The sequence below is a fragment of the Sminthopsis crassicaudata genome, chromosome 1, assembly GCF_048593235.1.
Source record: "Sminthopsis crassicaudata isolate SCR6 chromosome 1, ASM4859323v1, whole genome shotgun sequence".
In the NCBI taxonomy this organism is placed as follows: domain Eukaryota; kingdom Metazoa; phylum Chordata; class Mammalia; order Dasyuromorphia; family Dasyuridae; genus Sminthopsis; species Sminthopsis crassicaudata.
Window position 1 is genome coordinate 431,723,402 of NC_133617.1, and position 14,250 is coordinate 431,737,651.

Sequence of the window (14,250 nt, forward strand, 5' to 3'; positions counted from 1 at the left end):
TCTTTAACAGATTAAGCCCATGAATGTGGAATACTTAATGATGGATGCCTCTATCTTGCTACCTCCAACGGGAACACCTCTAACTGGGATTGACTTTGTAAAGCGATTGCCATGTGGTGATGTGGAAAGAACCCGTAGAGTGAGTATACTTTAATTTTTCTCACCACAATTCAATTACACAGAATAGCTTTTGAATATAAAGTGAAAAATACTTGTTCACAGTAAAATATATATTCTAGGCAGCTAGGTATTGCTGTGCCTAATAGAATATTGTGCCTCAGGAAGATCTGAATTCAAATCCAACTTTAGACACTTGTTGTTTGAACCTAGCCGAGTCACTTAACCTTCATCTGCTTCAGTTTCTTGCATTGTAAAATGGAGATCATAACAGCATCTAATTCATAAAATTGTTATAGGTTAGGTTCTTACGAGGTGCTAAATTGGTACTTAACAATTCTCTAGCTCAGGGTTCACACCTTTAAAAAGAGCTAGTCCATTGGCTGTAGGAGTTCCCACAAGCCCATTCTCTGGGAGGATAAAAGAGGAGGGCAGTTAGGAAGGAAGCAGTCTGGATTGGGGAAGGACAAGACTTCCCAAGAGAACTTCAGGGAAGCTGGAGGAGATTTCAGAGCCAGGATTCAGGAAGGAAGGGGATTCTAGATTCTACCTTCACTCTGGCTGGAGGCTCCAGAAGCCTCCCAAGAAACCTGCTCACAGAGAAAAGGATTTACAGAAAAGAAATCTCCTCCCAGAGAAGGATTACAATTGAGAGATGACAGGACATTACAGTTATAAGAATCAAATGAGATATTTATAAAGTATTTAGCACAGGACCAGGCACACAGTAGCTATTAATAAATGCCTGTTCCCTCCTTTTCCCTAACATTTGTTAGAATACTACAAGAAGATACCACAAATTATTCATCAGGAATTCTATAGAAATTTCTGTAGAAACTATTTATACATTCAGATTTAAATTCATTTCTTTTGACAATGAATATTAATTTTTTAAAAAGTTGACTTCACCATTTTAAAGTAAAGCACTAAGCACTGTGGGAAATAAGGAATAGGTGATTACCCAGTGTCAGATAAAGTACAAATGAACTCCCTACTCCTTGATGATTTGTTAGTAAGAAATTTATTTTGTCCTGGTTTAAGCACAGTCATATATCATTATGATTCATGTTTGTCTGCAGGAGAAAATGTGTAAGAAAGTAGATTAATTCCTAGAACACTCTATAAAGTGTTCTTTCCTTATCAGCACTTATTCTAAAGCATTTGATTTAGGAAACTCTCTGCATTATTCATAGTATTTTATCTTACTTTGTAAGATCATGGTTTCTTTTCTTAGAAAGTACTCAGATCTTTTCCTAGAAAAATCATTCCATGGAGACAATTAATATTAATGGATGTTTTAAAGAAATTTATTGAAGTAAGCACCTATTATTGGGATGCATGTTTCTTTTAACTTAAACCATATATATATATAACTATGGAGTTTATTTATTGTTTTCTAAAAGGTAATAATTTTTTCCTAAGTATTCAACCAAAGACAGCTATTACTATCTTCATTATTTCTTATCATGTGAAGTAAAGTATTTTCTCGTTTTCTTTATTTCTATAATTCTGTGATCTACTATTTTGGTAAAATGTGATAAAATCTTTCTTGCTATATCTACCTACATTATTGTCTGACCAAACCCACAGATCTCAATATAGAATCTAGCCTTTGAATGAATCTCTTTAGAGATATGCAATATAAGAAATTACCTGGTAGAGTTTATTTCATTTCAGTCAAATATCAGTTTAGATGAGACAGAATCCATTTGACATTGAATGACTGCTTCTGATCTAAGGTGGCATTTCAGTGATTTATTGTTTTTTTCCCACCTTTTCTTGAACATTTTATTGAAATTAGGGATAGGAAGAGTTGACTTTAAACTTTGTTGTTTCTCCTGAGCTTTAAGATCCAGTAGACAGGAAAGTAATAAGAAAATATTATCAGCTTTACAAAAAGTTATCCTAGTAGTAGTATCACTTGCTTTTACCATAAAGATTCAGAAAATCATAGACATTTAGGAATGCTCTCTTTGAAACTTTCTTTTAGTTTATAGTTGTTTCTCCTCAACATTTGCCCAAACATCTCTTTGTTTAATAAGATTTTTTACTGGAGGAGCCCACTAGAACAGATTCTGTTGTATCCTTCCTTCCCCCCTATTCCTGCCAATGTGGTCTTCTCCCTACCTAGTGGTCAGGTTCCACTAGTATGCTCTCCCAGAGCAGACATAGCCTTTTGCACTACATAGTCCTTCTGGTAAGATAGTGGACATTTCTCTCTGTCTTGCACATTTTTCTCTGTCTTGATACTGCATTTTCCATTTCATAAGGCCTTCCCATTTGTTCTGCTGCTATAGCCTAGACCTAGAGGATCCCTGGCATTGTCATTTGATTTGGTGGTACATCGTAAGGACCACAGAGCCTTGCTTTCTGCCTTGCAATAAAATTCTTTGTGTCTCCTCTAATAGCAATGTGAGCCAGAGGTGTTGATTTTACATTTCAAACATTTAGTACAGCGATCAACACATAGTAAATGTGTAACAGATGCTTTTTTATTCATTCAGAAAACAGTATGTTAACATAACATAGAAGTGTTTGATAGTTCATCTTTATAACTTAGCCATTTACTTTAAATGACCACTGTGTATTTGATTATTTGTGAAAAGAAGCAAGTTGTTTTTTCTAGTTTTTTGTTTCAGAACACATGGTGGAGTGAAGAGACAACCCTAGCTTTGGAGGACATAGAGGAAGGAAAACAGGGAGGAGAACATGTTGGGATTTCCTAAATATTAAGGAAAATAGACATTGGAGTTACCTAATATTTCAGTACCTCCTGTTGTGGTATTCTATTTAGATCAGCTCAATAGTACTCTTTCCTTGAGAGTTCTGGTCAGTTATAAAATCCTTAAAGGTCCATGCATCCCATTTTTTTGTATCCTCACAGTTTTCTTTTTCAGAATAGAATTCTTTGATTCTTAATGCTTTTACATAAAATGCCTAGAAAATAACCATAAGCTTTTGGATTTCTTTACATCACCATTTGAGGGAATTATAAAGTATTTAAAGGTCACAATCTGTTTTCACAGCAGGAAGGACTCTTTTAAGTGAAAAGCAGTAAGATGATTTTGGTTGTGGATGCAGCATTGATTTTTTTTTTTCATTTTTAAATTTTGAACTTGAATACCAAAACAATATAATTTCCTTATCTACAGCAGAATATAAAAAGAGGAATGTGTATGAAACTTATTCTCTATTTCATACCCCTTGCTCTCAAAGACCAGCCTATAATAATTTCCACACATTACTTTCAAGACTGTCTTCCTTGTCTGTACTTCCTTCTGAATTTTTTCCTATTCTCTTTACATTTTAAAAAAAGTTTCATTTGTCCTCTTTGTTTTTTGTTTGTTTGTTTGTTTGTTTTCCCTGAGGCTGGGGTTAAGTGCCCAGGGTCACAGAGCTAGGAAGTGTTAAGTGTCTGAGACCAGATTTGAACTCCAGTCCTCCTGAATTCAAGGCTGGTGCTCTATCCACTGCGCCACCTAGCTGCCCTGTTGTTTTTTTTTAATATTAATAATATTAACCTCCTCCTCTTCCCCCTATCCTGCCTAATTAAAAACACAGATATAATCAAATAAAATAAATATACTTATATCATGCATTCAGAGAACTGAAAATCAAAATGATACCTTCCTCCCATCAAAAGGTGATAGACTCAAAATGCAGGTTGAGATAAACATTTTTGGACATAGCCAATACACAAGTTTGTCTTGCTGGACTGTGCTTATTTGTTTTGACGGTCATTTTTTTGGTTCAATTTGGGAGGTAAATGAATGTCTCTTTCTCTATTTTAAATATATCACCTCTTTGTCAAGTAGTGGCTAAGCTATCTAAGCCATTATCAGTTTTTCAGAGTTGTTTTTCTTTAGCATTATTGTCATTTTATAAGTTGTTCTCCATTTGTTCTTTTTACTGCATCAAAAATCATCTAGGATTTTTTGAAATTATTTTTTAAAGAATTTCCTACTCTGATTTCACTGTATTACATTCCGTTACATCTATATGCCTCATTTTAATTAGCCATTTCTCAATAGATAGTTACTCCCTTGGCTTCCACATCTTTCTTTCCTTTCTTTTTAATTCCTCCTTTCAGCATTGGAAGTTGATTCTCCTTTGCAGCTATTCTCTACTGTACTACCCTCCATCTTACCTCCCCCTCTCTCTGTCTTTACTTGTTTCCCTATTGAGTTTGATGTATTTCTGCATTAAACTTTGTGTACATGTATGTGTGTACATACATACTTGATGCATGTCTGTGTGTGTTTTTGTTCAACTGTCATATGTGTGTTTTCTTCTCAAACACTCATATATGATACAAATATTTCATGAAAAATAGTCTTTTTATTAAAAGTACTCAAAAGTCTTCTGTTGTAGATATTTTGATTGAAGGATCAAGGACAATTCTCAAAATAAGAATTGCAAATTATTAGCCACTATATTAAAAAAAAAAAAAAAAAAAAAAAGCTCGGAGCAGGTAGTTGACACAGTGGATAGAGCACCAGCCCTGAAGTCAGGAGGACCTCAGTTCAAATCTGGTTTCAGACGCTTAACACTTCCTATCTGTATGATCCTGGGCAAGTCACTTAACCCCAATTGCCTCAGCTCCCTCCCCCCCCAAAAGCTCTAAATCTGAACTAAAATATAAACCAAATAAAAAAGTTTATATTTGACTTCATACTGAAAAAATTGGCAAAAATAAAAAAAAACGAGAGAAGTCAGTGTTGTAGGAATTAATAGAAAAATAAACATACAAACCTATTGTCGAGTAGACCCTATGAATTAATATAATCGTTATGAAAAATGATTTGGAATTATGCAAATAAAAAGGTGAAAATGTCCATAATCTTTGACCTGGTGATTCCACTATTAGGCACATACCCAAGGAGACCATCAGATTTTTATAATTAATTAGTTGATCTTTCTCATTACCTCCCATATTGGACCCCAAAAATGACTGTCAAAACAAATAAGCATAATCTAGCAAAACAAACTTGTGTATTGGCCTAAATATTTATATCAATCTGCATTTTAATTCTGTTACCTTTGGTAGGAGGAAGGTACCATTTTCATTATCAGTTCTCTGGATTCATGGTTATTATTGTATTGATTAGAATTTCAAAGTCTTAAAGTTTTTCTAGAGGTCATTGAGTAAAATAAGTCTCCTCTGTATTCCTGAAAATATTTATAGTAGCAAAGAAACAAAAGTAGATGGCTATCCATTGGTGAATATATAAACAAATTGAAATATATCAATGTAATAGAATATTTCTGTGTGATATAAATATATGAATACTGAGAAGCATAAAAAAAATTCTTACTTGAAGTGATGGAAAGTGAAGTAAGCAGAGCCAAAAACACTACATAAAAAAGAACAAACATCACAAAACAATTACAGATAAGTACTGCAAAATTATAAAGAACAAACTCAGCCTCAAAAAGACAAGTGTCCTTTCTTCTCAGCAGAAGTCAGAAGTTCATTGATCTGGAATGATATTTATATATTATTAGATTTTTTTCTTTTTTGCTGTATTAATCAGTTTTGTTTATTTTTTTCTTCATTAAAAAAGTATGTTATATGTTATAGCTATCTGTGAGAGAGGAATGAGAAGAATAGGGGTGATATTTAAATTATATGAAAACAAAAGATAATTTAAAAAAAAAAAAAGGTGTCTTTTGCATTAAAAATCCATTTTTTCCCCTGTAGGATTATACTCAGCTTTGCAGGGTAAGTTGTTTTTTTGGTTATAAGTTCATATATTTTGTTTTTTGGAATATTATATCATATACTCTCCTTTTATTCATGGAAAAAGTTGCCAGGTTTTATTGATCTTGTCTGTTGGACTTTGCTACTTGAGCTGCTTCTTTCTGGATTTTTGCGGTATTTTTTCTTTGATGTGGGAGCTCTGAATTTTGGCTGACATTTCTGGGATGATTCCTTTGAGGGCTTCTTCAGTGGATTTTTTCTGTCTTTACTATGCTCTCATTCTGAGATTTCTTGCAATCTTATGGAGTCATTGATTTCTGTTTTATTCTCATTTTTAGGAAGTTCATTACTTAGTTAAAGTTTATCACTTTCTGTTCTAAATTATTCTCTTAATTCTTAACTTTTATTTCATTTTTTTAAGAATTTCTACATTTCTTCCTTTTGGGTCTCTGTTTTCAATTTCAAATAATTCCTAGGTTGGATTTTAGCCATCTCTGGCTCTACAATAATACTTTATAGAGGTGGAAGATTTTTTGTTGTTGTTGTTGATCTTTAGACATAAACCACTATAATTTATTAAAATGAGACTATGCATTAGTATAACTATTTTGGAAAACAGTTTGGAATTATGCAAATTGAGAGGCTGAAATTTCCGTAACCTTTGATTTAGATTTTGTTACTTGGCATATGTCCCATGGAAACCAGTTATTTAATAATTAGTTATTTTTTTCAGGTGCTTATTATTTATCCCTCGCACTCCAGAGCCGTGGTTCCTGAACTGGGGCTTTGTGCAAGACTCAGACTTCCCCTCTGCTGTACTTTTGGGCTGATGGTTGTCTCTCTTTTATTTTAGCCAGAGTGATCTGGATTTCTACTCTCATTGACCTGCACCTTCAGAAAGTTAGACCTTTTGAGTCTTAGAGAGTTGAATCTTTAGAACCCTTTATGATAATCTTACAATATAGTATTAGGGATCTTTCAGCTCTGGGGTCTTTTCTACATGCTGCTGTCTAGCATGGGTTGCTACAGGTTCTTTCTAGTCATTCTGTGGTCCTTGCTGTGATTTTCTGATGACACTGGAGCTCTGAACTTGTTGCCTTGTCTTCGAGCTTCATTCCTAGAATCATGCTTTTAAAATTTTTACTTATTTATATAAATTTTTATTTCCTTAGATCAACAGGAATTTTCGTATTGCTCTTGGGCTTCTGGCTGGCTTTTGGTTCAGTTCTAAGGTGGATTAAAATATTTAGTGTAGTTTATCATTGGATTTCTTGATCATTATTCAGTCTGTTTTGATTTTTAAATTTTTGGTAGAGTAGGTGTGGGGCAGCTGATTTACCTGTCTCTATTTGGGTAGCACTCAAATTCTACCATAGAAATGTAGAAAAAGCCAACCAGAAGCTCAGTTAATAAGGATAAGGACTGCTAATAAAGTTAATATTGGCCTAGGAAAGGAAAATAGTGGTTTCAAAGTGTGATTCCAGGGATAAATGAACCCTGAAGAGCTTTGTGTTTTTTAGAGGTAAAAAGTCAAGAAGTGGGAAATAGTGGGAAATTTAACCTAATGAACGAAGTAGTTGTTATTGCTGTTGTTGTTTAAGTGCCTGCTGTATATCACTCACTCTGCTGGAGATACAAAAAAGATAAAAATAGTTCCTATCCTCAAGAAGCTTACATTCTTTTTTTTGTTGTTGTTGTTTTCATTTTTTTAAAATTTGAGTTCCAAATTCCCTTCTATCTTCCTTTTCCCCACCTATTTAGAAGACAAGAAATACAGTATCAGTCATACATATTAAGTCATGCAAAACTTATTAGCCATGTTGGGATAGGAAAAAAAGCAAGAAAAAATAAAGTAAAAAAAAAAAAAGTTTACTTTAATCTGTACTCCGTGAGTTCATCAGTTCTCTCTGGAGGTGGATAGCATTTTTCAACATGGATTCTTTGGAATAGTCATGAATTGTTGTCTATCAAGATAGTTGTAGTTGTCTATCGGAAACAGACTTTCACAGCTGATTATCATTATAGTACAATTGAACACATGTTGATTATATAGAAATACATATTGATTAATATTGTAACTTAAGATTTAACCTTAAAGAAAGCAAAGAATAGGATTTTATATGTAAGCCAAACCTTCCCTTTTCCTTATAAAATAATTTTTAACATTAAAACAAATTTAAATTTTTTCCAATCTCACCTCTCCTCCACTCCTGTTGAAAAAAAAGTCAGACAAATTCCTTGTAACAAATGTTCATGATCAAGCAAAACAGATTCCTTTATTTGCCCTGTCAAAAATATGCCAGGAAGTGAGTAGCATGTTTCATCCTGAGTCTTTTAGAATTGTAGTTGATCATTTCATTGCATAGATTCTTAAGTTTTTCAAAGTTGCTTCTCTTCATAGAATTGTGTAAATTGATATTATATATACATTGTTCTCTTAATTCTTTTCACTTCACTCTTCATCAATTCGTACAGTTTTCTAAGGTTTCTCTATCACTGTCCTTTTCTATCACATTCATATGCCATAATTTGTTCAATCATTCCTCAATTGATGGAGCAGTGTATAAAACTCTGAGACTTGAGTCAAGAAGATTCCTCTTCCTGAGTTCAAATTTTACCTTAGACATTTACTAGCTTTGTGACCTTGGGCAAATTACTTAATCTTGTTTGCCTCAGTTTCCTTATCTGTAAAAGAAGCTGGAGAAGAAAGTGGCAAACCACTCAAAATGTCTTTGCCAAGGAAAACCTAAATAGCATCACAAAGAGTCAGACACAGACAGCTGAACCAACTGAACAACAAAACTCCTTATTTTCCAGTTCATGGCCATCACAAAAAGATTTGATGCAAATTATCTCTTTTCCCTTTTTCCTTTTATCCTTTTGATGTATAAACCTAATAGTTGTCAAAGAATATATACAGTCAAGTGACTTTGGGGGAGGATTGTTCCAAATTGTTTTTCAGAATAACTGAACCACTTCAGTTTTACCAGTAATGCATTAATTTACATGTTTTCCCTAAGCCCTTCCAGGATTTGACATTTTCCTTGGCAAATCAAATCTTAAAATACATTATTCATCTTTTTTCATCATTCTTAAAAGTAATATTATGAATATCTTTATTTAATGTTTTTTTCTTTTTCCATTTTTTTTTCCTCTTCATTCATAGAGAAACTTCCAATCCATTTTTCTTTATCATAACCATGAGGAAATTGAAGGGTTTTTTTTTTTTTTTTTTTTTTTGAGGCAATAAGGGGTAGTAGTGGTGAAGGAGATACTAATTTGGATTTAAGTCCTCAATCCTCTCAAACTGAATTTTCTAATCAGTGGAGTTCTTGTCATATTTTCAGAAATAATTCACATTAAAATGGTGTTTGGAAGTTAAGCGTATTTCTCAAGTATTTCTTTCTATGTATAAGTAACCATATACAAATTGTAGAGTACTTCATGGATGAAGAAACCACAATCACTTTTCTTTTTTTTCTTTTTCTTTTTTTTTTTCTTTTTCTTTTTCTTTTTTTATTCTGGTGAATAAATTTATATATATATATATATATATATACACAAAATATATACAAAATATATGCATGGGTAATTTTTCAACATTGTCCCTTGCAAAAATTTGTGTTTCAGCTTTTCCCTCCTTCCCTCCACCCCTTTCCCTAGATGGCAGGTAGTCCCATACATGTTAAATATGTTAAAGTATATGTTAAGTACAATATTTATACAATTATCTTGTTGCACAAGAAAGATCAGATTTTGAAAGAAAATAAAATTAACCTAAGAAGAAAAAAAAACAAAAGCAAATAGTAAAAGAGTGGAAATGTTATGTTGTGGTCCATACTCATTTACCAGTGTTCATTCTCTGGCTGTAGCTGGTTCTGTTCATTACAGATCACTTGGAACTGATTTGGATCCTCTTATTGTTGAAGAGAACCACATCCATCAGAATTGATCATTATGTAGTATTGTTGAAGTGTATAATGATTTTCTGATTCTGCTCAGTTCATTTAGTATCAGTTCATGTATGTCTCTCCAAACCTCTCTGTATTCATCCTACTGAATTTCTTATAGAACAATAATATTCCATAACATACCAGAATCACTTTTCAACACCTTGCCTTACTTCTTTAATTTGAAAATCATTATTATTATATTTCCAAATTGAAAATTATTTTGGGCCAACTCCTTCTAAAACTAACTCTGTTGGTAATCCATTTAAGTATTTGAATCTATAGGAATTTTATATAATAACCCATCTAAGTATTTAACTCTATAAGCATTTTCTTTATATTCAGTAATTTTGTTAAATTCAATTTTTTGTGTTAAAAATGAGGCAGACTGAAGTGGTATAAATCTGGACTTGGAGTGAAGAAAACTTGAATGTAAGTTCTTCTTACATATCTTATGACTGTGTGACCTTGGACAAATGACTGATTAGCATTTTTAGAAGGTACCTGGTCAGTTGGTATCCTATCATTTGTGTTGGAACAAAAAGGAATTAAGAAGGCCTTGAAGTTTCATTTACATATATATATACACACACACACACATACATACATATATACACATTTATTTGTTTGTTTATGTAAATCTTATATCAGAATTCCCAATTAAACAGCAAATTGGAAATCTTGGTCAGTTGGTATCCTGTCTTTCATTTATTTTTACACAGCAGAAGACAAGGTTGGATAATAAAGACAGACATATATATATATATATATATATATGTATGTATGTATGTATATATATCAGAATTCCAAATTAAACAGCAAATTGGAAATCCTGAAAATTAAAGGAGAAACTAATAACATTGAAAGTCATAAAACCATTGAATTAATAAATAAACCTAAGAGCTGGTATTTTGGGGGGAAAAACAATAAAAAAAAAAAGTTAAGCCATTGGTTATTTTGATTTTTAAAAAAGGAAAAAACCAAATTGCCAGTATTAAGAATGAAAAGAATGAATTTACCACAAGTGAAAAGGATAAATTCACCATAAGGAGCTGTTTTGCTTGATTATATGCAATAAATTTGACAAGGTAAGTGAAATGAAAAAATATTTACGAAATTATAAACTGCTCAGATTAACAGAAGAGAAGGTAGAACACTTAAATAATCCTATTTTAAAAAAAGAAATTGAGTGGACCATCAGTGAGTTCATTAAAAAAAAAAATCCATTGCCAGATGGCTTGATAAGTGAATTCTACCAAACATTTAAAGAACAATTAATTTTAATACTTGGAAAAACAGGTGAAGAGGGACTCCTACCAAATTTCTTTTGTGATACAATTATGGTGCTGATACCTAAACCAAGAAGAGCCAGAACAGAGAAAGAAAACTATAAACCCAATTTCCTTAATGAATATCCATGCAAAAATTTTAAGTAAAATACTAACAAGCAGACCACAGCAATATATTGCAAAGATCATACACAATAACTAGGTGGATTTACATCAAGAATGAAGAGCTAGTTCAGTATTAGGGAACTATCAGCATAATTGACCATATCAATAACAAAATCAACAAAACTCATATGATTATCTCAATAAAGGCTTTGACAAAATACAACACTCATTCCTATTAAAAAGTCTAGAAAGTATCGGAACAAATAGAGCTTTTCTTAAAATGGCAATCTTCATCTAAAGCCAACAGCAGGTATTATCTAGTGTGGAGCTAAACTAGAATTCTTCCCAGTAAGATCAGTAAGGATGCCCATTGTCATCATTGTTATCCAATACTGTATTTAAAAATGCTAGCTTTAGCAATAAAATAAGTAGTAGAAATAGAGGGAATAGATAATAAGAAAACACAATAATCATTCTTTGCATGATATGATGATATTCTTAGAGATTCCTAGAGAATCAACTAAAAAGCTAGTCAAAATAATAACTTTAGCAAAATTTCAGGATTTAAAATAAACCCACACAAATCATCAGCATTTCTATTTACAACCCACAAACCCCAGCAGCAAGAGATAGCAAAATTCCATTTAAAAATAACTATAGACAATATAAAATATTTGGAAGACTACTTGCCAAGACAGATGCAGGAACTATATGAATACAGTTACAAAATACTGTTCACATAAATAGTTAGATCAGAACAATTGAGAGAAAATAGCTCATAACTTAACCAAAACAATATAACAAAAATGACAATTCTACTTAAATTAATATACTAATTCAGTGCTACACCAAACTCCAAAAATCATTTTATGATGCTAGGAAAAAAAATTAACAAAATTCATCAAAGAACAAAAGGTCAAGAATATTGAGGAAATTAATGGGGGGGAAAAATGTGAAGAAAGATAGCCTTAGTATACCACATCTCAAACTATTACAAAGCAGTAATCATCAAAATGGTCAGGTACTAACTAAAAAATAGAGTAGTGGATAAGCAGAATAGATTAGGTACACACTAATAATCTAGTGTTTGGTAAACTCAAAGGTCCAAGCTTTAAGAACAATAATTCTGTTGAACAAAAACTTCTGGAAAAATTGGAAAATGGTTTGGTAGAAACTAGGTATAGACCACACTTCACACTGTATACCAAGGGAAGATCAAAATGGATATGTGATTTAGATACAAAGATACCATAAGCAGATTAGGAGAGCATGGAATAATTTACCTGTCAGATCTGTAGATAAGGGAAGGATTTATTACCAGATGAGATAGAAAGCATTACAGGATACAAAATAGGTAATTTTGGTTACATTGTATTAAAAAGGTTTTACACAAATAAAACCAATACTGCCAAGATTTTAAAAGAGCAGAAAATTTGGGGGGGAGGGGCAGGGAGGATTTTAATAGCAAATTGCTCTGATAAAAGCCCCATTTCTCAAATATATAGATAACCAAGTCAACTTTATATTAATATGAATCATTCCTCAATTGAAAAATGATCAAAAAATATGAACAAGCAGTTTTCAGATGAAGAAATCAAATCTATAGTCATGAAAAAATGTTCTGAATTTCTATGTTAAAGAAATGCAAATTAAAGCAACTCAGAGTTGTTTGTTAATTTGTTAAAAACAAAACAATCTCATACCTATCAGATTAGCTAATAGAACAAAAAAGGAAAATGGCAACTGTTGGCGGCCATGTAGCAAAATTAGGGCACTAAAACACTGTTGGTGGAATAGTGAATTAATCCATCCATTCTGGAGAGAAATATGGAACTATGGCCCCAATGCCATAAAACTATACATGCCCTTTGATCCAGCAATACCACTCCTAGGTCTATATCCTAAAGAGTTTTGGTTTTTTTTTGGTGGCAAGGAATAGAAAATTGAGGGCATGCTTACAAATTGGAGAATTGCTGAACAAGTTGTACTATATGATTGTGATAAAATACTATTGAAATGATAAGTATGCTTTCACAAAAACCTGGAAATACTTACTTGAACTGATGCAAAGTGAAGTGAGCAATACCAGAATGTTGATTACAATTATAGCAATCTTGTGATTGATCCAGTATAGGTCACATACTTATTTCTAGCAATAAATTATTCAATACAATTATGAAAGATTTGCGATGAAAAATCACCTCCAGAGAAAGAACTTATGGACTCTAAAAGCAGATCAAAGCATATTGTTGTTTTGCTTCCTTTTTTTTTTTTTAATCTATATTTTCTTTCACAAGCATGATATATTTCACATGATTGCACATGTATAACCTTTGTCAAATTGCTTGCTTTCACAATGATGGGGAAAAGGAAAGAAAGAAGGAGAAATTTGGAATTCAAAATTATAAAAACAAAGATTAAAAATCATTTTTATATGTAATTGAGAAAAATATAATTTTTAAAATTAATAAGTAAAAAAGATGACTCTTGTATCAGGACTTTGGCATGAGTATGTGTGTGAGAGAGTTCAAGGAGAAAAAACAAAAGAACTTATCTTTGGCCATTATGAGGGAGTAACTGGGTGCATAGACAGACTTCAAAGGCACATGTTGATACTATATATTGTTGCCTATGCAAAGTTTGATCATAATTGGATTAGTCCTGCTCAGAAATATAGCTGTCTGCTCTTTTCATATATATGCTTTTTAATATTCACAGTGTCTGGTATTCTTAAGCTTGATACTTTCTTTTATGGGCTTGTATAGGAAACAGGAAATGTAATGGGAGATTTTATTTTTTTTTAAATATTCCTGGAAATATTTCCCATTTGTTGTTCATAGTGAAACCAGATGTTTTACCAAAAAAGACCTGCATTTTGAGCCAAATTCAACACACATTTTGTATTTTGAGGTTTCACTTTTTAAAGAAATGGATTGTAGTAAGACACATAGGATTCTATTTTCATATGTCCAGGCCAGGATTCTGCTTAATTTCTCTTCACTTAAATACTTCACTTTTATACTTCTGGTGTATTAAACTGGTGACTTGAAAATGAAGCTTCTGCTTTCTGAAAATTTGGTAGAGCTTT

General features: G+C 32.1%; 1 protein-coding gene across 4 annotated transcripts in view; it reads left to right on the forward strand.

The window, feature by feature from the left end:
• CLEC16A (C-type lectin domain containing 16A) overlaps positions 1–14,250 on the forward strand; it is a 210,556-nt gene that overhangs the window by 87,530 nt on the left and 108,776 nt on the right. For 2 of the 4 annotated variants that reach the window (XM_074280550.1, XM_074280553.1), the window contains 2 exons: positions 11–139; positions 5,819–5,839. In XM_074280550.1, coding sequence (XP_074136651.1) covers positions 11–139; positions 5,819–5,839 — 150 coding nt within the window. The remainder of the gene's footprint in view (positions 1–10; positions 140–5,818; positions 5,840–14,250) is intronic. The other 2 variants (XM_074280551.1, XM_074280552.1) reach the window with 1 other exon arrangement.